Consider the following 27935-nt stretch of genomic DNA (forward strand, 5'->3'; position numbering starts at 1 on the left):
GCCCATATTGAATAATATCCATTATCTTCGTTACAATTTTTATGTATGTTTTGATGTTCGCCATTTAAAAAGTAGACAGTAATATTCCATTATATATTTATATGTAGATATGTAACATACCTTTTTATTTTATTTAGTATTCTTTTAAGACAATATGAAGTTATTTCTTCCTTTGCCGCTCTTAACATTGCTGCCCACTTTATACCGTTGGCATGCATATATAGTTGTTTATTTTTAATAGTTTTCACTTGTAAAATTGCAAAGTGCAAAAATGTCAAAATTCCTTTTTTCAGTTTGGCAAGTGCTGAAGGGGCGGTTGATAGTTAGAGAATGCGTTAAGAGTATGGAACAGAAGATGTAGTGTAAAAAAGAAATATAGAAAGGTAGGCAGGGTTATTTAAGTAGAGAAAGAATTGAAGATGAAGAGTTAGTGAGTTTGGAAATTTTCGACTCCATCTTGAGCCAGACCATTGCTTTACTAATGGGTGTTGTATTTTTCTGGGCAACTTCGGTACTTTCGACTGTAACTTACATTTGCGTTGTTCCGTGTATTTGCTCTGCCATGTTAAACAAAAAAAAAAAAACAAAAAACACCAACAAGATAAGATCGTCTTTTTAAAGCACCCAATTCTCTAAAAATTTGTCCTCGAAATATATTATTTATCTGTTAAAAATTTCAGTCGCCTATAGGTTGACCATGCGTAAGTACGTTTCACCATTTCCAACTATCAATACTCCAATGACTTGGTTTGATGAATTTACTTAAGTTCTAATTTCTCAATTCAATATTTTTTATTAAGTTAATTTTTTAAATAATTCATAGTTAAAGTGCTTTTTCCACGTACATTAGAAAAAGTTTATCATGTGTACTTTTACAATGTGCATAATTAAGTTTTAAACTGTTTTTATTATATACGTATGCATTTTTGTATTTTTTAATATTTTTTAAACCATTGCTCGCTCTTGAAATTTTCAATTAGCAATAACATTGGTGTGAAATTTTATTGTTTGATTTTCAGATTCATGACGTTAAGGCAGAAATACAAATATAGTTTTGAAGAGCAAAGTGTATATTATATTAATTTTCTTAATATTCTAGGGTAAGTAAAAAATCAGTTTAGTTTATGGCCTTTAATAAAATTATAAGAATATCAAATACCAATTTAAACATATACATTTTTATACTAAATATGAAATCGTTAAATGAAAACTAACTAAAAATGAATAAGAAATAATAAAAATTTAACATTTAAAACATGCAGATTTTAAAAGTTTCACACTTGTTGAAATTTTGCTAGTTTTAGAAATTTGTTTATTTGCTACAATTTATTATATCTTTATCTAATTCCATTTGCATTAAGAAAAAAATTATGACAATAACATTTCATACACGTTTTATTTAATAACATTCTTGTTATGAAAATTGCCACCTACCTCAGCGCTTATATTAATTATATATTCGCTACAAAGTACTTAACAAAAGCTAAAAAGATATTCAGTATTTTTTTTTTATTTGCTTAATTTTTTTATTTATCATATTCATACAATAATATTGCAAGAGAAGATTGTGTTGCTTTCGATTTTGAACGCATGATGCGAAACTTTTCTACAGTTTTCTCTACTTGTCTCCACTTTTCTTATATAAAATTTCTCCTTTTAATACTCGTACTCTCCAAATACAAAACGAAAATAAATTTAAAAGCCTGTAAATTTCTTTTCAGATTTGTTTAATTACATAACAGAGCCACTTTTTGCGCTTTCACATTTAATTGCGTTTTCAGGGAAAAACTAGTTAACAAATGTGATTGCTTGAAATTATGATGATAAAAAATGTATCCTTTTATTTCCGAAATTGTTGAGTTAAAATAACGATAACTTGCGTTTTCAAAACGACTTATTGAGGAGATTATAACTATTTTGATGTTGAAGTTCTATTCAGGACGTGCAATAATTTGTTCATTTCCCAAAAAAGAAAAACATTCTTAAATGGCATACAGAATATTTTCAGGTTTACTTTCTATCAGTTATGTATTGATAATGCGTTTCATTTTTTGTTTTTATTTACTGTGCGAGGTTCGAAACAAATTATTGCAATTGATTGGTAATTCTCAACTTATTGCATGGCACAAAGTGAAAAGTTGAAAAGAAAAACCAAAACCAAAAATTGTAATTTTATGCCTGGTTCTACCAATCAATTTTAAAATTCAATAGATTATTACAATTTCAATACGAACTCTGCTATTTTAAACTTTAGCAGTCCGATAAGTTTAAAATTGATTGGTGAAACTGGGTATCAGCTTTATACTAATAACAACAAAAGCAGATTTCCAGTTGTTTTCCGATACATTAGTTCCAGTTTCATTTCATTACCCCTAATTTGCCTTGTTTTATTTACATTCTATTTAATAACCATAGAGGAAACTCGGAAATCGGATAAGTTCTTTTGAGACTTTTTTGACTATTTCAAATTTTTAAGGAGCAGTTGCGATCCTTTTGAGTTTTCGGGGTTTCGAGGTTCGGTTCAAAAGATTTTGCATGCATTTTTATTTGTTCAGTTATTTTTTATAAAAACAACTGTATTTGACTAGCTTCAGTGTAAAACAAGAACATATGCAATTGCAGAGTAAATCGCAGTAAAGGTTTATATACAATCTTAAAATAAGTCCATGGTTTAAGTTAATATTTAAAACTGTTTTAGTATTCACGCCATCCGTTTAATTTTTGCAGTTAATTAATTATCAATATATTGCACGTTTGATGAAAGCCCTGTTACTTTTTATATCTGTGTTCAACTTATTAAACTCGTTACAAGACAATGATAATTTGATTTATATTAAATTATTAACGTTTACAATTTTATACTTTCGCATGAGCTATGTTCCTTTTATTGACTTATTAATTTTTGAATTTTGACAGCGTCTTCTGATGAGAGCTCAACAAGTCATTATGCTCAGCTTATTGGATTTTTCTCTTCGTATTTAATCTTTTGTGAAATATGTAACGCATTCATTTGTTCTTTTGTGTTGGTTCTGTTTTAAATTAAAGTTACACTCTATGTTATTATGTTCATCAAGCTTATCATAATATCTGTAGAAAGCAATTTCTTTTTTTAAACACGATAATATTCTTCAAGAAACTTTAAAACGATTTTCAACAAAACAATATAAAAATACTTTTAAGAATAAAAAAAATGTATACAATTATTTCGAGATTGAAAAAATTAATTCGTAAAAACAGTTTAAAAATTGCAAAAAATTAATTGCATCTTTATAAAATATATTAAATTGTAGCATTAGTGTGGTCTTTAAACATCAACAACCATTTTTTTGTGAATATCTGTATTACCAACAACCGAGCAAAACTCATCGAACGAGATTTTCCCATCTTCGTCTTTATCGGCGAAGCAAATCGTCTTATCAACAATCTGTTGCAATTGTGTATCTTTCAGGTTATTGCCCACCATCATTTTCAACACCTGTAAAGTTAAATACTTAGTTAGTCAATCTACAAAGATGCTTACTAAAAATTGGTTTACCTGAAACAGTTCACCATTCGATATGTAACCATCGTTATCCATATCGTAAATGCGGAAGGCGAAGCGTAACTTTGACAGTTTGTCACCTTTCACACTAAACTGTGAGACACCCTGAATGAACTCTTTGAAATCGACTTCTCCATTACCATCCGCATCAAAGATGTCGATGACACGTTGCACCAATGGATTCTGTTGCAATTCTGGCAATGACATAAATTCATCAACACTCAATGCACCCGAATTATCCAAATCGAGTTTGCGAAAACGTTTGCCTAGCCGTCGTATCTCATCGGCATCAACTGTAATTTAGTAAAGTAGAAAATTACAAAAAATGTAAAGGTAGAAATAAAATAAAAAAATTTTTTCAGCGTAAAATATCTTGCATACTTACAGTTGGAGCACATCTCCATGGGCAAAGAAGTTTCATTACCCTAAAAATTAAAAAAAAAAATATTTTATCTATATCCACATACGCAATATTATCATTTTAGTTTTCAAATTGTTTTATTAAAGAGGCATTTGAATTACCTACATACACTTGCCATAAAAAGTATCCGTACACAAAGAAATGAAAACAACGTATTAAGAAATTCATTGTAAAAAAAGCTAAAACATTTTAAACATTTTAAACATTTATGAGGAATGTTTAGTCAGTAACTTTTTTACAATTTCTATACATTTTTTCCTAAGTGCATCTTTAAAAATTAAATTGCTGTAACTACATTACTTTGGAGTTCTTGTATACTAACGAAATTAGTGTTAGCCAGAGAAAAAATATCCTGAATCTTAGAAATGAAGGCAAATCTTTCCGCGAAATCGGGCAAATCATAGAAAGAAGTCACTTTTCTGTGCAGTATGTCGTGCAAACATACATACAACTGGTTCAATTATGTCAAAGCCACGTTCTGGTCGACCTAGCAAGCTGACCGTACGTGAAAAACGAGCCATATTGCAATCAGTGAAAAATAATCCTCGAATTACGACTTCTGAAATATGAAAAAACATTTCAAATTCCTTTGGCATGCATGTACACGACGATACTTACGTAAATTACTTAAAAAAGATGGGTATCGCGGACGTGTAGCACTTAGAAAACGTACATATCCGAAATCAACAGAAAAAAATGCATGGATTTTTCGAACGAATACATTAATTTTTCAAACTTCCAGAATTTTGGGAACGTGTTCTATTTTCGGATGAAAGCAAATATTGCATATTTGGCAGTAAAGGAAGAAGGCTAGTGTGGCGTAAGAGCGGTACTACGCTCGAAAAAGAAAATCTTGCATCAACTGTGAAGTATGGCGGGGAAGATGTGATGGTCTAGGGGTGTATATCGGCGCAAGGAGTTGGCAAACTTGTTTTTATAGAGTGTATAATGGATACATTTTCTTATTTAAATATTTTAAAGACTAGCACGATGCAATGCGTTCAACATGGTGATGAATTCTGGTTTCAGCATGATAATGATTCCAAGCATTCGGCATATAATGTTAAGCTCTGGTTGCTGTATAACACTAATCACCACTTACACACCTCGCCCCAATACCCAGCCCTCAATCCCATTGAGCATTTGTGGGATTTACTGGAGCGCAGGATCCGCCAGCACAACATAACCTCCAAGGAAATGCTTGAAAACGTAATAATTAATGAATGGAGCAAAATTACCAAAGATGATACTTCTAAAGGATGACCTCAAGAGGAAAGGTTATCCCAGAAGATACTAACACCTTTTTTTTGTTGAATATGAATACTTTAACCGTATATTGCTATGTATGAATACTTTTTCTGCTTCGTTGAAGTGAAGTTTTTTGTTTTTGTTTTGTGAAATTTAATTTTAAAAGATGCACTTAGGAAAAAATGTATAGAAATTGTAGAAAAATTACTGACTAAACATTTCTCATAAAAGTTTAAAATGATTTAGTTTTTTTACAATGAATTTCTTAATATGTTGCTTGCATTTCTTTGTGTACGGATACTTTTTCTTGATATTTATGTACAATCATCTAAGCATACTGCATTTTTTGAATTCTTGGTGCTATCATTGTGCTCACGATATTCTAGTCGACAGTACATAATCATGATAACTGAACAAGGCACCAACTGTTTTTTTAACTGTTTTAAAAATCCTAAGCTTTTGAGTTTTAAGTGTTATTATATTTTATTATTTGCCCATCGGAAAGAACAAAATTTGTTAGGATGGAATTTAGAACTGAATAAAATTCTTGAAATTGGGGCAATTGTTTAACAAAAGCCAATAACCCCAAAAGTGTACACAAGTTTTCTTTTAGACGTACTCATATACATTTATGTACAAACACATGTGAATGAGTTTATGTTTGTACTTGCGCTCTGCAGGTGGCTGCTGTGGCTTTCTACTGCCCCACTGGCCTTGCGAGACCCTGCCACTACTGCCAGGGTAATAGCCCAAAGGCTTCATTGAGTAGCCATAAACAAGAATAGCATATCTGTGGTAAACTTATTGAGGACCTATCTTTAAACATACTTACGTTGGACATTAGTAAAGATTCTCTAATATATATGTATACATATATATATATATTTAATATATGCATAAAAAAGTTAAATGCCATAGCTCGAATTATAAAAGAAAATAAAAATTTACCATATTTTTTGCTGGTAATTCTGTGCTATATAAAGAAAATGCCGAGATCTATATTTTCACTTTTTATACCCTGGGTTGTTGGCAATTTTCTACTTTTCACGTTCACTTCTCACTTATTTTGCTTTTGCTTCGGACTTATTGAAACTTTTTTATTTCAATTGTAAAATTTTGACTGCGAATTTATTAAAACTTTTACAACAAATTTTGCCAGAAAAGTTCAGGAAGATGTACGGTTAATAATATTTTTTCAGTTTAATTTGCAAGACGGTCTAGACTTTATCCTTTCAGTAAATTCAGATTTTGCTTTCGCATTTTTCGCTGCTACTTCGTTCGATATGAAGTTATACACACACATAAGTGATGCCAAATTTTAGATATTTCCCATTCGGGGGGAATGTAGCTTGTATATAAAAAAAATACAAACTAGTAAGGCTTTGCCCTAAAATAATGTATTTATAAGAACAACTTATATGAGCTAATTAAAAATGGGGGAGATATCAATTGTCAATTTTACCCATTTTAAAAATCAACATCTCGATATTAAATTGTTAAATTTTATAATAATTGTCAAATTTGACTGAATGCTGTGGCAATATTTCAAATATGGGCATTACTATGTTCTGTTATTGTCGTTTTGATTTTTATCTATGCCTGATTGTTAGAAAACATTATGTGGTTTATACCAAGTGCAGGCACAAATCCCAAGTAATTCAAAATTTTCATTTACCTGGGAAATTTTTAAAATTTTCATTTACCTGGGATTTGTTGCTAGTTAGTGGCACAATTTGTGAATTTTCTCATTTTTTTACTACCGTCGTCGAGGTAAGAGTAAGCGGAAAAATGACAAGTGTTAATAAAAATTTTTTAGAATAATTTATGATGTTTCAAAAATTAGCCATTATTATGGCAAATAGAAAGTGAATTATTAATGCATATGCAAGAGCAATCGATCACTGAGAATTGTGCCCTGTTTCTTACCTGCTTTAACAAGAAAAAAGACGCCGAGATTCTGGGTGAATCATTTTTTTGCAAAGTACGGAAATTCACATTTTGGAAAAATAAAATGACCAAAGATACTGTCAATGTGAGCGTTTCAAAAAATTCCGATTGGTTTTCAAACATGCAAAATGACAGCTGTTAAAAATATTTCATAACATGAATTGCCACCTTTATTCAATTTGCTGTTCCGATTAGCAATTTCTTTGAAATTTTCCATTGAGAATAATCAAAAATTGAGTGTCGAGAGTCCCAGTAAAATATAGTTCATAGCTGGAAAAGTAAATAAAAAACCTTCGACTTAAATACCTCTTAATTTTTTGAAAAATACAATTTTTATGAAAACAAACGAAGGCAGGGTAATTATCTACTTCACGGCCTAGTAGTGCAATTCAATTCGTGTTAAAAGTGTGTTTTGTTAATAACTTTTGAATTGAGAAAAAAAAAGTAATTTTGCTCGCATCAATTGGTATCCCCCTTAACGTTTTTTGATACATTTTTCCATGTACTCCATAATGTATATAATTACCTTGATCTCTGATTTTTACCTACAAATAGGGGATGTGTTCTTTTGTTTCTTCTTCATTCTTCGTTGTATTTTTTTTTACATTCGAATTGTTCGCGTCTGGCAATTCGTCGACGAGAGAAAATATCGATACTTATCGAGATTTTGAAAAATCGAAACAGTCGACTTAAACATCTCGGATCTACCCATCGCTAAGTGATTGCTAATTAATAAAAATATAATCAACAAAACTCATTATACACTTTGCATCGAATTCAACTACAACGCATAGCGAATTCCGAATCGTAGAATAAGTAGCTAGCTTAAAAACTGCCAGAAAAAATTTTGCTGTACCGGACATCTTGCAGCGCTTTGTTCAGGTTTTCAAGTGGCACAATCGTTTTCTACACTTTATTATAACTCATAATGGAGGCTATATCAACGGGCGTCGGTGGTGGTGTTGCTGATTCTAATAAAATACTGGAGAGCAAAGTTACATCTGGGGCGGCAACAGCACTTGCCGATATCGAAAAGCTTGGTTTTGAAATACATAGTTATTCCAGTTTTTCCACGAACTATTTGCCTGAGTAAGTAAAGCAACAACAATATTTGTGTTGTCTACTAAACAGTCCCAGGGGAAGGAAGAAAATTTGCATAATTCTGGCGCTCCCTATGCTCTATTTGTTTGCATGTTCTCTACCGCATATATTTTTTCAATGTGTTTATATTTGTTGTTTCGGTACAAATTTGATAAATACCGTAGCGCAGAACAGCAAGTGAACAACAAAGTAAAGATAGCTAGGGACTTTATATGCAGGTGCTGAGGTGAATTGTTACCATTTTCTACTTACAAATTTACATACATACGTAGTCGTCGCAAGCTGCGCAGTCGATGATAATAAATAATTTTAATTTTTTGTGCATTCGTTGTTTCGAATTAATATATATATATATTATACTTTTTATATGTTAGAAATATACTCGTAGATTGTCCCAGTGATCAATCGTCACGTTGGTCAGCACACACTAACAATCCGCCGCAATATCTCACTTTGAAACTAAAACGTCCTGCCATTGTGAAAAAGATCAAATTCGGGAAGTTTGAAAAGTCACACGTGTGCAATATAAAAAAATTTAGAATTTTCGGAGGTCTCGATGAGGAGCGCATGGTTTTGCTTCTAGAAGGGTAAGTATAACTTGGCTACAGCGGAGTTGTGAAAGTTAAAGTAAATTTTTATTTGATTTTAGGGGTCTCAAAAATGATCACGTACCCGAAATTTTTAATTTGCGCTGGAAGACCGAAGACGGTTCGGAAGAACTACCTGTGTCGTATATAAAAATTGTACCATTACTTTCCTGGGGTCCCACATTCAACTATAGTATTTGGTATATAGAATTGCATGGTCAGGACGATCCAATGTATACCAGTGCGAGCTTAAAGAAATACAATATGGTAAAGAATATATGTTTTCCATAAACATTTTTATTTTACTTAAATTTTTCTTTGTTGCAGTTGCGCGAAAAAGAAATCGTTAAATTGTGCCTGAAACACTTCCGCCAGCAGGGCTATGATGCGGCATTTAAAGCTTTGCAGGAACAAACACAGGTACAGTTGGAGCATACGCTGATAAGCAAACTACATAAGTACCTTGTCGAAACTGGAGATTTCCATAAAGCTGAAGAATTTATAAGTAAGTGTGTAAATCAGGGGCTTATGGATTCGTATCTAAAGCGCCAGGATTACAAGCATACTTGGCGTATTCAACACACGCAAAGCAGTACGCAGCCAGGTGAAAATAATTTTTCATTAAATATGTTTGGAAATAATTGCAACTTGATTTTTTCTTAAGGCACCCGCGGAGGTCATCAGTTAGTTGTAGATACTAAAAAACATTTAGTTTATCTGTATGGCGGTTGGGACGGCTTCCGCGACCTTAGTGATTTGTGGGTGTACGACATAACAAATAACAGTTGGACACTTCTTTTCGAGAATACTGAGCTTTTTAATGGACCTACCCCGCGTTCATGTCACAAAATGGTCTTCGACTCAGTTAGTGAAAATATTTTTATGCTGGGTCGCTATTTGGATAACTCCATACGCACCACTGATTATATAAAGGTAAGATTTTTGAAATGTCTAAAAAAAAATAAAGGTTCTATTTAAATGTATTTCATATACAGAGCGACTTCTTCCTTTATGACACACGTGCGCGAACTTGGCTCCAAATATGCGACGATACAAGCCAAGTAGGTGGACCACACCTGCTCTACGATCATCAAATGTGTATTGACAGCGATAAACGAACAATTTATGTTTTTGGTGGAAAAATACTCACACCTCGTAGTGTTTCGAACAGCACAACAACCGAAGCGGAGTACTCGGGTCTATTCTCTTATCACATTGCCACCAACACTTGGACACAGATACTTGTCGACTGTCACCATCCAAGTGCAGCACAAGCAGATGTGCTCTCAATAAAGTCACGCATTACTCATTGTATGGTGTTTCATACGGTAAAACATGCATTATACCATCACAAATTTTTATTAATTGTTACTATTCCCACGCATAGAAAAATCGCAAACTATATATTTATGGAGGTCAGAGGGGCAAAGAAGATATCGAGGACTTTATCGCCTATGATGTAGATACGCAGGCCATATCTGTGCTGAATAATACTTGTGGTGGTGCCGCTGGCAGCAGCGCCTGCAAGCACCACAGTAGTAGCGATGCAGCAAACGAACCATCACCAGGCTACACGTTGCGCGCTACAATCGATTGCGATCGCGACGAAATTTATATCTTCTCAAGTTTGAGTAAACTGAAAGATCGCCGGGATATTCAACATATTGGTGCTTCGAATTCATTTTGGGTATATTCGCTGAAGACCTGTAAGTGGTCCCGCATTTATACATGCCGTCACAATGTTGAAACTGGAAATGTAGCCATGAAGAACGATTTGCTTGAGCCATGTCCTCGCTACGCTCATCAACTGGTATACGACGATGTAGCAAAAGTAGGAAGCAATGTTTTTTATAAGATTTGTTGTAATTATACGTATAAATTTTGCAGTTGCATTATCTTTTTGGCGGGAATCCTGGCAAGTCGTCACTACCGCAAATGCGCTTGGACGATTTTTGGACACTTGACTTGGAAAAGTATTTTTTTTTTAATTGCATAAGTTGACTATAATAATATACATATATAATAATTAATTGTAGACCTAAAAGGAGTGAAATACTAATGCATTGCCGTTACCTTGTGCGTAAGCTGCACTACGAAGAAATGGCACGTGCCGAACCGTTAAAGGCAATGCAGTATTTGCGCAATCACGTCGCCGAAGTCATTGATCATTCAAACGTCGAGCAACTAAATAATGTAAATATACTTTGCCTTTTAAACTAATAAAAATATTTCACGGTGTCTATGTTTGCAGTTCCACAAGTTAGCATCCCTGCTATTTCGCACAGATGATAGTTGCAGCAGTGTATCCGGGCGGTCCCCATTAACAACACCGCCACTAGGTAAAACACTGAAAATGGACAGCAACATACAGGTCGACAAGACAGCCATCGACACAAATACAGAATCGACTGAAAGCGTTCAAAAGAAACCAGAAGAAGGTATAAAATTTGAAAAACCAAATGATTTATAATTTCAGAGCAATTTGTAGGAAATGTATAATTTATTTTTCTAAAGGTATTTTAAACAAATCTGATTCACACAACGATGCCATCAATAACACAGCAGATCTGTCAATAGAATCTTGTGATAGCACAGCAACATCTTCTTCCGTTTCAGCATCTTCCGATTCGGCAGTCTTAACCAGTTGCTCGCTGTCGCAAAGTCGCCGGAATAGCAGTAAACGCGCATACGATGATCATCTGCTAGAATTGCGTAGACGGCGTACTTTTCTCTTCAATAAGATAGTCCAGCTAATGCCAGCTAATATGGTTCAGCCGGTAAAAAATCTTAGCGATTTTGTTGTAATGTAAACTATTATTCTATACAAATGTACCCCTTGGTTAAGTGAACTCACTTTTTATTACACTATTATTTTTGGAACTCTGAAAGATGTATTGAACTACTGAAGAGACAAATCGTATATACCTTTTTAATTAATGTGAAAGCTGCCCTGTTATTTAGTGATTGAAATTGCAACGCTAATTCGTAGTTCTCAGTTTTGCTCTTGCTCTCAACTTGAACAGATGAGCAGTACAGCAGATAGCGCAAAGCAAGGCGGCAAGAAGAGGAAAAGTAGAAAGGAATATTGCTTATTTATTGTTTTTAGCGCAAAGATAAGTTCAAATATAGAATTCAGATAAAGCTAAAACGGAAATATGCCTTTCGTTAGTTTGCGTCTATATGTAAATAAGTAAATCGTTAACTGCCAGTACATTGCAGCTACTCAGACTACAGCAGTTGGTAAACAAGAAAAGGAGCCCCATTTTTTCGGCTATTGCTCTAAACTACAAGCAGTAACGAAACGTAGCTCGGAGCGGAGCGAAACTGGTGCTACCACGTTTGGCGAGGCCTGCTCTACTCATCTGTTCAAGTTGAGAGCAGTAACGAGAGAAGCGCAATATTTTCGTTAATTTTGCTGCTATGAAATAGTTGATGCAAACACTGCTGTGAAGATTTAAAATCACTCGCAGGAGAACTAGGTTAAATTGCTTTGAAAGCTTTTGAAAAGCCCATAATGTCGATAACGAAATTTTTTCGTAGAGATGATTTAAGAATTAAACGTAGAAAGAAATATTTATTTAAAAACTTCCATATTTTGACTAGTTTGTATTTCCAGCATATAGGTTTTCAGATACGAATGCATAAATATTGTTTTTTATGAAATGTATGAGATAAGCGCGTTGTTCATATTTTCTCTGTCAACAATAAAATAGTACTGATTTTTTATTATACATTATACAAATTGAACTATTTTTTAAGCGAAAATAATACAATAAAATATTAACATAGATTTCTTACAATACACCATCTTTAATATATCTAAGCTAAGGGACACACGGCTTTTGTCTGTGAACGTAGTTTAATCGATGCCCATGGAATTAAGATAACTGCGCATTATTGTATCCTGTACCACTAGAAATACAACACGAAAGTTTTTGGTATCTGTGAATAAATAATATATGTTTGCACATTCTAGTAACTTATAATTGATTCTTATTTTTGGTTTTATGTGCATACTTACCAGTTGCACACGTGTAGTGCATATATAATTGCTTATCTTTGTCTTGAAGTGTCACTTCAAACATTTTACCTATGAAAGCCTTGGCGGCGACAGCGTTTCGCTTGGGACCTAAAATGGTGCATTTGAGTAAACTTGATTTTCACATTAACATCCGGAGAAAGGCATTTAGCGGTTTTTTTAAATTTAATAGTATAAGAGATCGATTTATTTTTTTATTTTGTAAAAAGTATGCTTATCAATGCTTATCGGCTTGAAACTGTAGGTCCCTCCATTTGTAGAACAACATCAAGACGCAAACCACAAATAGGAGGGGGAGCTCGGCCAAACACCTAACAGAAGTGTACGCGCCAATTATTTTTTTTTTTTTATGCTTATCAATTGTTTTTTGTACCACCATCCTAGAAACTCTACATAAAACACGAAAAGTGGGGGAATGTCCAAATAGCTTATCAGCAGTCGTGGGTGAAAAGAATTCAGAAGGTTTACCTGGTGACTGTTGCTCTATCATCCTTGCATTCCCTCAACCAAATTTTCCGGTACTAAGAAGGTTGTCGTTAATATTTTGCGCCTTTGCAACATCATGTGATGAGTTGTAATTCGATATGTGCATCGAAAAGTGTGGCAGTTTTTAGCATAAACTTACCTACAACGTTTTCACTTGCGAGCTTTATTTGTTCTCTTTTCACTGAGTTGAAAAGTTCATCCCGCCCAAAAGATGAAATTAACTGATGTAAATTTTTGTGCGCTGATTTATGAGGGTGGAAGCACCACACTTAGCCATTATGAAAGGTTGTTACAAGGAGTTTCAACATGACCGTGTAGTATAAATTACGTTGTGAAGGCCGTCCAAAAACGGTGGTTGTGCCAAAATCCAACGATGCAATGCGTCAGCTGATAACGCAAGATCGTCATGTGACTTATCGTGAGATAGAGGCATCCTTGGGTATTAGTGCGATCAGCTTACATTCAGTATTGCATGAACAGTTGTGCTCATTGGATACCGCATAATTAGACAATTGCGCAAAAAGCGACTCGTGTCGATTGGTGTAAAGAAACGTTGAAGAAATTCAGCGGCGGTAGTTCAAAGTGCGTCTATGACATCGTGAAAGGTGACGCATCTCGAATATGAGCTGGAAACAAAACAGAAAAGTTGTTCGCAGATGAATCACCTCAAGTAAATGGTCGCCTGCTTTTCTGGAAAATCTGGTCATGTCGCAATGGTACCACTAGAGAAGTTTAAAACAGTAAATTCTTAGTAGTACACAACCATTTGTTTGTCAGAAGTTTTCGTAGAATTAAGGGGTTAGGCCACTCTAGGATTTTCAAAATATCGAAATTTTTTTTTTTTGCTTAAAAGATGCTTTAAACTCTTTAGAATATAAAACAAAAAGTCTTATGCGTGAAAAAAATGTTTATCTCTAATATTTCGCACTTTTGCGCGAGCGCCTCTGACGTCTCTGAACCGACTATACAAATTTAAACCGTGTTTATCTCAAAATGTGATTTTTCAAAACGGCAAGCAGCATAACACAAACAATTTTTAATATTTTCACTTGTAATTGTACAAGGATCTTTAGAACATTATTCCGCACTGAAATACGTACGGATTTTTTTATTAATTGATTAGAAAAATTTTTATAAACAATTAACGGTTCCATTTTAGACGAAAAATTCTACTTTTGACTTCAAACATCTGCAAAATACACAAATTTCAATATTTCTAAAATCCCGTACGTATTTCTACAGCTATACTCACGTCGATTGAGAAGAATGTTTTTAATTTGGTTTAGGGGGACATTTACGTCAGTTGTACTGCGTGCCGTGAAGTGCCTTTTTCGCAGGGCGCGTTCAGAGATTCACTCCAAAGGCGCCATTTTGTAATATTTTTCAATAAAAATATTTGTAGTTACACTTAAATACATGCTTAATAATATACTTAAACAGTTTTTTCCTAGCACCTTTCTTTCAATGTAAAAAAAATCCTTAAAAAACTGCTTTTTTACAGTAGCTAGAGTGGCGTAACCCCTTAAGGAAAACCAACCGCCAACAACAAGTACAACAATCATACTTCACTAAGACAATATGAACTTTCACGTATCGGCTCCCGCAAGACAGTTTTTGAACCATCGAATTAATGTGTCATCCGCCTCACAGTCGATTTGGCTCCTAATGATTTCTTTTAGTTACCGAACATAAAAAATGACATTCGAAGTCAAAGTTTTTCAACGCCCGAAGAAGCTGTTGAAGCCTTTAAACAACTCGTTTTGGAGTCAAATGTGCTTTGTAAAATTGGTTCCAGCGAAGGCAGAAGTATATTGACTGCCAAGGAGCAGATTTTGAAAAACAATAAATCCATTTTCATTATTATTTTACTATGCTTGCATTATTGATCGCAAAATATAAAAGGCAACCCTCTCGATTATTTCTCAATAATTTTTGCATACCGAAAAAAAGTTCATCGTTCACCTCTGGGTCTGAAGTATTTTTGCGAGGAAATTTCAAAAAACAATTTTTTCGTCATGCCATGTCTTCGGTATTTATAATCGGATCTTAAAATATGACATATGGGAAGAGAAGGAAAGTCTTATCGCCCGATAAATTCTCTCCTGCCTCCAGTATTGAAGACACTTGAGGTCCTCCTACTTCCGTTGTTTATAAAACATTTTACCACAGCTACGCATCAGCATGGTTTCTGTAAAGTGGGTACTCCACCGTACTACCACAGCACTTGGCGTCATAAATATGCAGACAAACCGTGGGAGAGTCCTTTCTACATTGCTTTTCAACTTATATATCTCGAAGCTTCCTCAACCACCAGAGGGAATTTTATAGATCTCATACGCTGAGGATTGCCAGGTATTGGCGTCCGGAAATGATATCGATAGTTTTTGTTCAAAAGTGAACGACTATCTCTCCAGAAATTTTCGCATCGTCATTGCGAGGATCCTCCAACTTTTCCCCACTAAATCCACGGTTACCCTATTCACCAATCGGATAAAGGACGTCAAACCACTACACTTAAGGAATACTATGCTCAACAAGGAATTCCTACTGGAAAGATGCCGCAGGAGCCACCCCTGCACTCACTTGTTGGAGGCTAAGCTACCTCACAGGTACGTCAAGAGGCATCTCTTCGAAGTAACTGAAGAGATTCAGGACTTAACGCAATACCTACTGAACCACAAGTTTAGGATAGGGTATAAACGGCATTTCTCTGGAATCCCCTACTACCTTTTTAAATAAAATTTATTTTAAAAATAACCGCTAGATAGTCCACGTGTACAAACATTTGTCATAAATTACCGTTAAAGTCTGGATAGTAGTCTACCAAATGGGATGACATTATCTTTTCTTCCAATATGTCTTGTTTATTTAGGAATAAAATTATAGACGATTCCTTAAAATATGTCGACGCTACGATGTAACGAAACAGATCTCTGGACTCGTCCATACGTTTCTGAAACGTAGAAAAAAGTGAGTAATAAATAATAACACGCGATATTTTAGGATGACTAATAGTACTAAGATTTTTTGGTTCATTTTTACAATAGGGGAAATCGAATAGAGCTCAGAATTGTGGGCCATTTAATGCTAAATAAACAAACAAAATTAATATTTCACTTAAGGGCTCATCCATCGCTTAGGAAGGCCGAAATTGATTAGAATAGTCCAACTCTAAATGCGATATATCACAATGATTATTGAACACATTTTTCTCAAACCGACAATTATAAAAGGCATTAGGATGGGCCCTTGCAGCCAACTCGTTAGATTGTTACATCCTCAATGTGTGAGAGACATGAGCTGTGCGCTAAACAAGTTGATACTACTTTTAGAAAACGTACGAGTATTTTAAAGAGATTCTTTACCAAACCTGGCGCCTCATACAATGTCTGATCGTATTCGGAAAGTGACGTAAGGAAAATGATAGCCGTCACATCATCGAAACACTGTAGCCATTTTTGCCGTTCTGTTCGTTGACCGCCAACATCTATTACCCTGAAATAGAAAATATATCCACATATATTCTACAAATCTCGTTTGTAATGTCGTTTATCACATAATTGGGCAATTGAACAAGGAATGCGTTTCTTTACCGAAGCAATGGTCGTTTGACACTATTACGTTTTGGTCTGTTCCGTTGGGTATCGAAAACGTGCTCCACTATTCCAGTAGTTACCAAACGCGAGTGCAATATATCATCGTTATTGGGTATGTAATCTGGATGGGCCACGCAATCCAGCTTATTAAGAAAACTTCAAAAAGTAATAAAGATAAAAATAAATAAATGAAAAAGGAAGTTCAAATCGTAAACATAAAGCAAAAAGCAACAAACTTATAGTACTATTTAGCAGAATCGATGAGCTGATATTTCCTGCGCTGATCATAGCACTTTTGCACACCCGCATCGGCCCACAGACATTTTATGGTTTGAACTGCTGACGCCTCCAAAGTGGTTACAGTTTCGATATTGGTAGCCAGCAGGGTTTTTGCCAGAACCTATAGAAATCGAAGATAAATCTATATATAAATCAATCTATATATAGATCTATAAACACATTTGAAAGCAAAATCTATAAATTTCAAGTTTGCATCTTTGAACGCTGCAGAGATAATCCTCCGTAGGGGAGCATGCAAATAAAGTTCTACGAATAGTGCAATCATAGGCTTGGGAAACAGTGGTTTTCCGAAAAATTATGGTTGGACTTCATATGAAAATAGCAAATTCTTGCGCTTAAGCATACAAATAACACTGTGTGACAAAAAAAAAAAAAAATTAAATATACTTTTATGGAGACCTAGCACAACTTATGGCTATAGAAAAACTAAACAAAGTGGTATAGGAGAAATTTCCAATACATCCCCAAAATCTCATTTTATGGCCATAAAACCGTTTTTCAGTAGGTTGATGTGAAGAATCACTCCTGACTTCGCCAATTTCCATCCGATTTCGAATTTGTTTTTTTAGTTCGAAAGAACAAAAACAAGCCTTTTTGACAGTGTGTTGACAATTTTTCTGAAATGACAACTGCCGAGACTGTAGACGGAAGTATTTGGAATTTTTTTATTTTTTCTCTATTTTTTCAACTTTGACATAATTTTTACGATATTATCCGTTATTGAGGATTTTTTTTAGTACACTACTGTTATAGTAAATTTAATTTTGCGTTGAATGAGCTATATTTGACTGTAATTGAATTAAAATTAATAGAGTTGTGTGAGTTTTAAGAATATTCTATTGAATTGTTGCAATCCGTTCGTTTGTTTTTGAGCCAAGTTCTAACAAAGAAAACGGCTAAATTTTCATATATGTACATAGATTCCCATGGTCTTCATATGGTTCATTACAAAATAATCATATAATGAGCTCAGTAGTCGCTCTTTACTGTTAGATAAAAGCATGACTATAAAATGAAAGAAAAAGAAAAAAATCTTTAATTTCGCTGGAGTTACTTCCTGTTTTATACCGATTTGCTTAGTTCTCGTTAGGTAGATCCGGATATCGTCAAATTGAAAGCAGAAAATCGAGTACCTTGTTTTTTTCTTACAAAAATGAATGAATGTTCATATAAGCTGACTCTTATCTTTATCTTTAGTCTTGATCTCTTTTATCCTTAGTCTTGACTACTTCGCATTTTGGCGTTCTTAGCTCGCGAGTAAATGCTTACCGCATGCTCTGATTTATCGAATGGGATTCTCAGTACATCCATCGCATGAAGCATGGACTGCATGGCTGTGAAAATATTTTGGTGTATGACCCGCTTATATTCGTTCTTCGCTTCATCACAGAAACCATCCCCATAATTGATGTGCATTTGTTTGAAGAAAGTGGACTTGCCTGCTTCACCAGTGCCTATAAAAAATAGTGTATATTAATAAAGCAAATAATTTAAATAATATGAAACTAGAATTTTCAATATGGGTATAAATTGTTTACTTATGTATGTATGCACGCCAGCGAGGCAGATCTTATTCGTAGCAGTTTATTACGCACAGGCTATTTGTTCCCACAAAAAATATAGTGTCGCCATTATACCCGATTCTATGGTAGGGTATATCAAAGTGAGCTTAGGCAAGAGAGCTTTACACCGTTCGTTGACGTGACATTTTTTGTGGGGAATAATTTGGACTAATTTCTGCTCCTCATAAAAACAAAAAAACCTGCCGTTCAGAGTCGGCTTGAAACTGTAGGTCGCTCCATTTGTGGAACAACATTAAAACGCACGCCACAAATAGGAGGAGGAGTTCGGCCAAATACTCAAAAAAGGGTGTACGCTCCAATTATATATGTATATACAGCCATGGTCATATAAATAGCACATTTAGACTTTGAAAGCAAAGAGTTGAATATGTTTTTAAATAATTATTTTTTATTGGGAAAAAAGCAACAAACAAAAAAATGGTCAAAAAGAATTTCTGTTCTGATTCAATTTACGAGAACGTTGATAACTCACGAAACCTCCTGGACACATAAATAGCACATCCGAAAAAATTCCAAATAAAAGCAAAAATAGTAAACAAATTAGATAGTTAAGTAATAACATTGTTTTACCAGATTAGTATATATTTTGTACTATATCCACCGTTTTTGATTACTTCTTCAAGCCGTCGCTTCATGTTTTCTACAAGCTTGTGGTATCTCTCCTTTGGAATCGAGTACCAAGCCTCCTCAACTGCGGCTCACAAATCATAAAAATTTTTTAATTTTTTTTTTGAGATTTTGACCTTAACGTCATTCCACAAATTTTCTGTTGGATTGAGATCAGGGCTCTGCACCGGCCAATCTAGTACATTAATTTTTCTCTTCTGAGCCATTGCTTCACTGTCTTTGCAGTATACTTTGGATCATTGTCCTGCATAAATGTCCAATTTAATGGCATAAACTCAGACACAAATGACTTCATTTTATTCTGGAGTATATCCAGATACTGAAATCTTTCCATTTTACTAACCATGTGAACAATCGGCCCAACATGCCAGGAAAAAGCTCCCCAAACCATGATGCTTCCGCCGCTGTGTTTAATAGCCTTTTTTGTGAACTTAGGATTTAGCGCTTGATTTTTTGGACGGCGTACAATAGTTTTCTTCATCTGGTCCCATCCTATTTATTTTGGTGTCGTCGGTCCAAAGTACGTTTTTCCAAAACTGAATAGATTTGTCTTTGTGGGCTTTTGCAAAGGCAATTGGGTGTTTGATATGTCTTTTTGAGAGTAGTGGTTTTTTTCTGCTTATGCGGCAAACAGCTGAGCTTCGTTAAGTCGCCTTCCTACAAGCTTTCTGGACACCTGTAGACTAGATTCTTGGTTTATTTCAAGCATTTTTTGCCTGGCCGACTTAAAAGGATCTGCTTTGCTCTTGCGTATTATAGCTCTATCCACATTAACATCAGTTTTTCGCGGCTTTGGGTTTCTTTCCGTTTTTTTTTGCTTATGTAGATAGGATGAATCTTTCTTAACTAAATTAAGAGCATTATAAACCATTTTCCGAGAGCACATCATCATTTCAGCTATTTCTGCATAGCTTTTTCCGTTTTGACTCATACGGTATGTAAGAGCTCTTTTCTCCAGCATACAATGCTTTCCACGTCCCATTTTTAGTAATTACTTTAAACGTTTATTTAAGAAACAAAAAATTATACTAAAAATCGGGGAAACCATATTAAAGTTTTACTCTCCGCTGCTCAATTTAAAATGTTCCATCGGAAAAAAAAACAGTATATTCCTCGCATAAATGTAAGCTTAATAACGGTAATAAATGTAGACAAACAAATTTATCTGCCGATGGCTGTATATAATAATAATTTGGAAACATAGGTCACATAACGCCTGTAGGTGGGCAATTATTTACCAAGCGAAAACGGCAGACTCACAGAGAATGGTTCCGGCATTTCGGCGCTCAGCCAACACACAGGCACTTGTAGCTGTACCTATATGTTATAATTTAATTATAAATATTTTTTTCGTTATCTCATTTGGTAAAAGCATAAACTGTTCAGATAGATCTTTAACCTTATATTTAGATCTTTTGTGTTTTAAAGCGTTTTTCAGTAAGAGTGCTTCAACTTTTTTTTTGAATAAAACACAAACGGTTTGACTTTTTTAACTAATTTTTTTTTTTATTATCGAGTTTGAACATATAGATTTAAGTATGAAATTCGATTTCTTTTGCATGACCACCGCGTGCACGTTTTACGAAGTCCAATCGTTGAACCCAATTTTCGACCACTCTTTTGCATAAATCGGCCGAAATTCCAGCAATTTCGCGTTCAATATTGGCTCTGAGCTTACAAATCGTCGCCGGCTTGTTACTGTAGACCAATGACTTCACATAACCCCAAAGAAAATAGTCTAGAGGCGTCAAATCACACGAGCGCGGCGGCCATTCGACCGGTCCATTTCTGGAAATAATGCGCTCATCGAACTTACTCTTCAACAAATCAATTGTAGCGTGTGCTGTGTGGCTTGTGGCCCCGTCCTGTTGAAACCACATGTCGTCTAAGTCCATACCATTCAATTGCGGCCAAAAATAATCGTTTATCATGTCGCGGTATCGATTTCCATTCACAGTAACGTGGCGATCGTTCTCGTCAACGAAAAAATATGGGCCAATTACGACGCCGGCATGTAAACCGCACCAAACAGTGATTTTTTCGGGATGCAACGGTGCCTCATGAATCACGTGTGGATTGCTTTCTGCCCAGTAACGCATATTTTGCTTATTGACAAAGCCATTGAGCCAAAAGTGAGCTTCATCACTGAAGATGATTTTTTGGAAAATCTGCTCTTAAAGTAGCAGCAACAGAACGATTATTTTCATAAAAAATTTGCACGATTTGCAATCGTTGCTCAAGTGTGTAGCGTTCCATGATGAAATGTATACTAATGAAGTTTACAAATGACAAGCGAAAAATAAAAAATATTGCGTCGTTCGCCCTCCCTATCGGAAAAAAGTTGAAGCGCACCTATTGAAAAACGCTATATATTGATCACAATACTGCATCCAAACCACAAACCTAGCATGGAGCTGTGTTGGGCTGAGTGTATGTGCCTTTCTTCTGGTCATTCCAGGCCGAAAAGTTTTCTTCTTCTTCTCGCTATGACTTTCGCCATGACATTCGAGAAGTAAGTGTAGTGGGGCTTCCGGGAATAGGTTGCAAGAGCGACAAGAGTCATTGGACCATATCCCGAGCCTGTGCATATTGCGCAGCAAACCGTTTAGTTTGTCTTTGTCCGGGATAACCTAACCAGTATATATTAGGCTCTTCAACTTTTAATTTATTATTGGTACTTAAGCGTTGTTCTTTTCGGATGGATGCAAATGGTTTTTGAGTCATTGAATACCCATGTAGCGCCGTGTTTTATTAGATAGTTTATGTTCAAAGTCTTGTGAAGAACCTGGTAAGGCGGTATCCTCGTTTATTGAATCGTTCAACGCAGTGAGGCAAATATTCATTAACTTCGGTGTAATTATACGAGGCCGTAACTCTACCCAGCTACCTTGCAAAATATTGATGAACTTGGAAAATATTCGTAAGATTATTTTGTTATTTATTATTATTATTTGTCATTTACATTTCGGATCCTATTCCTACCTATGAAGCGCGATGCTTATTGATCAACTTAAAATCATTGCCGAACAGGAGAATGTAGAATAATCCTATCTTTGCCTTTCATTTTTGTTTTGATCCCTGGTGTTGTGACTGTCTGGTGCTTCTTGAGAGGATATTTTTTAATATTACGGCCAGAGCTCACCGAAGTTCGGTGCTGGTCTCTCAAATCAAAATTATATACATACATACATACACAATTGACGTTTGGCCGAACTCCTCCTCTTATTTCGTGGCGTGCGTCTTGATGTTGTTCCATAAATGGAAATGCTCGAAATTACTAAAGCTTTAATTGAGTTCAATAAAATCTCTAAATTCGTGGAGATAAATTTTTCATTTTCAAAAGATCGCGTATTGAAATTTGTTGAGGTTTTATAATAGTTTCATTGTACTTTCTTTTTATTTAACGCTTAATAAAGTAATAAACTTTGCTAACGCTTTTGTTGCGAATACTCTAACGGTGTATAAAATACATAAAGGTGCCTCCCGGAATCCGCTACTTTATTTTTCGCGACTTTGAGGATTGTTGACGTCATCTCTTCGAATAAACAAACAAAAGGAAGAGAAGTTACTTGTTTGTAAATATTCAGTATGCCTGTATTCTATCTGGGAATAAGTTCATATGCCACAGTGGGTTTTAAATTTGACAGCAAAGTTTCGTCCGACGAAGTATTGCTGGTCAAAGCTGTCCTCCTCTATTAAAATTGAACGAGCAATTGTATTTTGTAGGCTGAAGACAAATTTGCAAAAGTGTGAGTGTGTTGCGTATTGAAAGAAAATTTGTTTGAGTTAAGGGGGGACCCTCATTTAGACGGTCGAAAAATGCATCATTTTTGGGAATTTTTTTCTCAGGTAAAATAACTTCAAACGTTTTGTAATTCATAAAGTACTTTAATAAATGTCTTGACTGTCTACAAAAATTTTCGGAGAAGAAAAAAAACATTTTAAGTATGGAAATATACACCTCGTCCATGGCACCTCATTCTATCTGTGTACATTCTAGCGCTCTGAATTTTTTTCTGAAATAAAAAAACCAAATTTTTTTTAAAACTTTAGGATAATACCTTCGATGTGACATTTTGATTTAAAAAAAAAAAATGTCGAAATTGATATTTTTTACCCAGTTTTATGTTAAAAGTGATTTTTCATGCATAAACATTGACTTTAAAATTACAAAAAAATATGAAAATCTTTTTTTTTTTAAAAACACTTAATGTCACATTGAAAACAATTTAATTATCTTTAAAATGAGCTATTGTAAAGCCTGATTGGTTCAATACAGCGTTCTCAATTGTGTACACAAAATCGAAAAATGATGTTTCGAGAAAAACGCGTTTAAAGTTTTGGATACAGGCGATCAGGCCACCCGTCGCGTCCTGTTAAACATTTTGTCACTCCTTCAAAAATACAGATATCGACTTGAAATTTTGAAAGTATATTCTTAAATAGTTGTAGAATAGATTAAAATTATTTCCAAAAAATCGATTTTTTTGACCCGATAAATGAGGGTCCCCCCTTAAAACCCACAACCGCTGAGGCCGATTGGTTGTCGAATGTATTCAATAATCACATTCCCTAGGCTCAGATAGCGCACCCTGTAGTAAGTGAATTGTGTCTTTCTTAAGGGGACAGATACCTGTAAAATTTCGCAAATTGTTTTTTTTTTTTCATGAAATCCTTTAAGAATATGTGAAACAATTTTTTGAAACGTAAATTTAAACGCCTCGAAGAGACTGGCACAACACGAGATGCTGCCAGGCGTGGCAGACCCCGGAGTAGCCGTTCTGCAGAGAATATTGCTGCTGTAGCCGAGGATGTCATGGAACCGCCGTCGACATCGACCAGACGACGTGCCACGCAAATGGGTATCAGTCGACGGTCTTTACAGCGAATTTTGGTACAAGATTTGAAGATGTTTCCGCACGAAGTCCAGACGGTGCATCAGCTGTTAGCTGCTGACCGCCAATCGCGTCTATGATTTTTCATCAAAAATAATCATGAGTGATGAGGCCCATTACCATCTTAGCGGGAACGTAATTAGGCAAAATTTACGCTTCTGGAGCACTGAAAATCCGCGTATAACCCATGGCTCTTCGCCATTACACCCGCTCAAAGTCACTGTATGGTGTGCTGTTTTCGCTGGAGGAGTCATCGGACCTTTTTTCTTCGAAGACGTCGCGGGCCAATCGGTTACTGTGAATGGTGAACACTACAGAGCAATGATCAACGAGTTCTTTTTGCCGCAACTTGATGAATTGGGATTGGAAAACATGTGGTTCCAACAGGACGGTGCAACGGCACACACTGCACGTGCCACAACCGATATGCGGAAGGATGCATTTCCCGGGCGCCTAATCTCCCGTTTTGGCGATTTGCACTGGCCAGCAAGATCGCCTGATTTGACCGCTCCAAATTTCTTTTTGTGGGGCTTTTTGAAGTCGCGGGTTTATGTCAACAAGCCTCAGACTCTTGCAGCTCTTAAAGACAATATCCGTCAAGAATGTGAGGACCTATCGCCGGAAGTTTTGGCCAAACTGATGGAAAATGCCATAAAAAGGGCTCAAATGGCAATCAACTGTGACGGCGGCCATTTACATGACATCATATTCTCGACTTGATGTAAAAAAAATTAAAAGACCAAATAAAAATAATCCACAAGAAGAATCAAAGCTTTTCATTTTTTTTTTTAATTATAGCCAAAAAACATCGCAAGGTTACTTTTGCGCCACCTTGTATATCATAGTTACGTTGTATTCAAACACATCCTTTTTATGATATTACTTTCTATGTGAATTTAGAATTCGAAAATTTTTCGAAAAAATAATTTTTTCGAAGCACAAATAGTAGGAAAATTCGCCCCAAAATTCATTATTTTTTAAACATTTTATTCCTCGAAGTTTTTTTTCCATTTTTGTTTAATTCACTTAGAAATTATGACATTAATAAACAAAAAAAGTTTTGGTTTTTGGTATTCAGGTTACTGACACCGATGCTACAATGCCCGCCGATCGAGAAGCCCCGCTGCGACCTTCCTGGAAGAGTTGAGTGTACATCCGCCATTTTAAATGATTAAAATAAAAAAAAATATATATATTGACTTCTTTATTTTAAATAATTTTAATGAAAATCAGGGAAAATATGGCTGTTTACAGGTATCTGCCCCCTTAAGTTTGGCTCATTGCTGTACAGTTTCTTTGGAAGTTTCAGTTAAGGGGTTACATGGGTTTCGTGGGTTCAAAAAATCGATTTTTTTGGTTTATTAATTTCTACAACATCTTAAGAATATTATCCTAAATTTTCAAATCGATCCGAATAATAGTTTCGGAGATACAGCCTTTGGAAGGTGTGCGCTCCAAGCCGCTTTTATTGTTACTCAAAACTTTAAACGCGTTTTTCTCGGAACCGTGTTTTCAAAGCCGGTTGTCAAATGTTCTCGAAAACTACCCAACCGATCTTGATGAAATTTTACACAGGTTTCAATTACAACTATTTAAAAAAAACAAAATGTCAAGCAAATTTGACCGAAATTTTCATTTTTTTTTTTTAAATTGTCTGCCAAAATTCCAATTTTTACTTTTTTTCTTTCCTTCGTTCAAGCACGAGTTTATGGTCTTAACTAAAACACTTATGTTTGTTTTTTCATTTTCGATAATCCTGTCAGGAGTTATGCTGACAACGCGGACGCACCTTTTTTTCGAGGGGTCACCGGAAACGACGTCACAATGGAGGAGTTTTAATTTTTTGTTTTTGAAATTTTTAGGAATTATTATTTAAATATGTATCTATAAGACAGAAAAAAATTTGATTTAAATAAATAATTTTTTACATAGAAAAAAAAAATATTGAAAATAGGCCTTTTTTACCCGACGAAACCCAAGTAACCCCTTAATTAAAACTAGGATTTTATCAAACCGTTGCTTTGCCTCAAAATAAATGCCAGCTTATGCATATGTACATACTTACGCTATTTTTAAATTTGCATACAATGATGCATATCCACATCCACATAACATTACTGAAATTTTTTCTAAACCTTATCAGAAAGCCGAACATTTTTTACCATGAATCATTGCTAGGCGTATGTGTACTATACTATATACATACATATTTATATACAGTAGAGAACACTGATATCCCAAAGCTTTGTGGCGGTTACTTGCAGTTACATTTTGGCGGAATATAGAGGCTTCAGTTGTTTTTGTGCCACTTACTTCAGCTTATATTACATACTTTAAAACACTAATTGAAGAATATTAAAAACTTTAAAAACACTATTGCTCCATATTTTTCTGAAATTTTATATTAAAACAGCCAAGGCATATGTAAAATATAATATAATCGCACAAGACGTCATCAAAATATGATTATTACGAGTACAAATCACCACGATTTTAGCCGCCTAAAACTTGCACTTATTTTGCTAAAATTTCATGGGCCAAGTTACTGTATACCCAATAATTTTCCAGAAACTCAGATTAAAGAGTACAAAATTTAGATGAAAATTCGTTAAATTCTTCTAAACTTTTTGTAAAGTTTGAATCTTTTATTTATTGATTTAAAGTTTTGATTAAAGAATGGATAATATTTAAAGAAAAATAGCAAACAAATTCTAACTAAAAAATCGTTGTAGATATTAAAAAAGGTATCAGTTACGGCTGCCAAAGAAGAGCTTTTGGTAATTTCTGCGTACTTGCTAAAATGCATTTTTTTTGGTATATGACACTTGAAGCACATACGCAGCAATTGCCAGGTGACGCTATAAGTCAACTGTTTTGAGTTCTGTTTCTTTCGTTAGGTTGCCACATCTGTGATTAACATTGCCACCAAAACTGTATCGCCATTGCTTGACATTTGAAAAAGTTACGCCGCCTTGAGTAAGTCTACCCCTACACGTGCTGTCGCTATACCGAAAATAGGGTTCCAGAAATGTTTCGAGAACTGGATCAAACGCTGGCAGAAAAACGTTGCTGTTGACGAGTAGTACTTTGAAGGCGCTAATATCACCTTTGAAGAATAAACTTATATTTTGAATTTTCTGACTAAATTCCGTGAACTTTTAGATCAAGGTGGTATATGCGTATATATACCGCACAACTTTAGCACATTTTTATTTGTCCAGAAAATGCTGGATGATATTTTTATGTATGCAAACTCGTATTTAAATTCTGCATACTTCCGGACTGTCCCAGATGTGTTCTCCTATTATTCTTACCTAATAGCAGCAATTTTTTAGCAGCGTTTAACTCAACATCGTATTTTTCTAATTCTTCACTAATTTTTTGCTCATTAAACTCTTCCTCTGAAATTACTTCGCTTGGCGTTGAATAGCAACAACTACACCTTAATGCAGTTTCTAGACTGCTTCGGAGCATACTAAGGTCGTGAAATATCAGTTTTCCAAAACTGGTTAATCCGTATAAATCTTTTCACTTTCACTCGCTTTAACTGTTGATTGTTCTCCA

The 27935-nt window shown here is 34.7% G+C and overlaps 3 protein-coding genes across 8 annotated transcripts; 1 reads left to right on the forward strand and 2 right to left on the reverse strand.

Moving 5' to 3' along the window:
* Positions 1-84: 84 nt before the first annotated feature.
* LOC129246263 (calcineurin subunit B type 1) lies at positions 85-8125 on the reverse strand. Of its 3 annotated transcripts, XM_054884946.1 has the most exons (5): positions 7923-8050; positions 7684-7871; positions 3927-3966; positions 3536-3834; positions 85-3475 (listed from the first exon to the last, which is right to left on the reverse strand). In XM_054884946.1, exons 3-5 carry the CDS (start codon positions 3943-3945, stop codon positions 3305-3307), a joined length of 489 nt encoding a protein of 162 aa, XP_054740921.1. In that variant the 5' UTR covers positions 3946-3966; positions 7684-7871; positions 7923-8050; the 3' UTR covers positions 85-3304. The 3 variants fall into 3 exon arrangements, with proteins under 3 accessions (XP_054740921.1, XP_054740923.1, XP_054740920.1); XM_054884948.1 differs by lacking the exon at positions 7684-7871 and having other exon boundaries at positions 8014-8125; XM_054884945.1 differs by lacking the exons at positions 7684-7871; positions 7923-8050 and adding an exon at positions 6159-6506.
* LOC129246260 (muskelin) lies at positions 8086-12831 on the forward strand. Of its 3 annotated transcripts, none has more exons than XM_054884940.1 (11): positions 8086-8246; positions 8633-8845; positions 8908-9112; positions 9173-9449; positions 9510-9778; positions 9841-10173; positions 10233-10676; positions 10733-10818; positions 10882-11038; positions 11097-11283; positions 11360-12831. In XM_054884940.1, the coding sequence occupies exons 1-11, from the start codon at positions 8086-8088 to the stop codon at positions 11653-11655; spliced, it is 2628 nt and encodes an 875-aa protein (XP_054740915.1). In that variant the 3' UTR covers positions 11656-12831. The 3 variants fall into 3 exon arrangements, with proteins under 3 accessions (XP_054740915.1, XP_054740916.1, XP_054740917.1); XM_054884941.1 differs by having other exon boundaries at positions 11462-12831; XM_054884942.1 differs by lacking the exon at positions 8086-8246 and adding an exon at positions 8414-8484.
* LOC129246262 (guanine nucleotide-binding protein G(q) subunit alpha-like) lies at positions 12674-27935 on the reverse strand. 2 transcript variants are annotated; one of them, XM_054884944.1, is made up of 8 exons: positions 27686-27935; positions 18536-18720; positions 17212-17366; positions 16964-17122; positions 16736-16865; positions 16170-16323; positions 12867-12974; positions 12674-12757 (listed from the first exon to the last, which is right to left on the reverse strand). In XM_054884944.1, the coding sequence occupies exons 1-8, from the start codon at positions 27843-27845 to the stop codon at positions 12705-12707; spliced, it is 1104 nt and encodes a 367-aa protein (XP_054740919.1). In that variant the 5' UTR covers positions 27846-27935; the 3' UTR covers positions 12674-12704. The 2 variants fall into 2 exon arrangements, with proteins under 2 accessions (XP_054740919.1, XP_054740918.1); XM_054884943.1 differs by having other exon boundaries at positions 12681-12787.

The sequence above is a fragment of the Anastrepha obliqua genome, chromosome 4, assembly GCF_027943255.1.
Source record: "Anastrepha obliqua isolate idAnaObli1 chromosome 4, idAnaObli1_1.0, whole genome shotgun sequence".
Taxonomy (NCBI): Eukaryota; Metazoa; Arthropoda; class Insecta; order Diptera; family Tephritidae; genus Anastrepha; species Anastrepha obliqua.

Excerpts from the sequence above, each read along its gene's own strand:
- LOC129246262 (XM_054884943.1), bottom strand. The coding sequence starts at position 27,845 with ATGCTCCGAAGCAGTCTAGAAACTGCATTAAGGTGTAGTTGTTGCTAT. Across the intron at positions 17,123-17,211 it reads CTCATCGATTCTGCTAAATA|TTTTCTTAATAAGCTGGATT; the intron begins GTACTATAAGTT and ends TACTTTTTGAAG. Across the intron at positions 16,324-16,735 it reads TGTATGAGGCGCCAGGTTTG|AAACGTATGGACGAGTCCAG; the intron begins GTAAAGAATCTC and ends TCTACGTTTCAG.
- LOC129246260 (XM_054884940.1), top strand. The coding sequence starts at position 8,086 with ATGGAGGCTATATCAACGGGCGTCGGTGGTGGTGTTGCTGATTCTAAT. Across the intron at positions 8,247-8,632 it reads TCCACGAACTATTTGCCTGA|AAATATACTCGTAGATTGTC; the intron begins GTAAGTAAAGCA and ends TTTATATGTTAG. Across the intron at positions 9,113-9,172 it reads GCTTAAAGAAATACAATATG|TTGCGCGAAAAAGAAATCGT; the intron begins GTAAAGAATATA and ends TCTTTGTTGCAG.
- LOC129246263 (XM_054884945.1), bottom strand. Across the intron at positions 3,835-3,926 it reads CATGGAGATGTGCTCCAACT|TTGATGCCGATGAGATACGA; the intron begins GTAAGTATGCAA and ends ACTAAATTACAG. Across the intron at positions 3,476-3,535 it reads CGAATGGTGAACTGTTTCAG|GTGTTGAAAATGATGGTGGG; the intron begins GTAAACCAATTT and ends TTAACTTTACAG.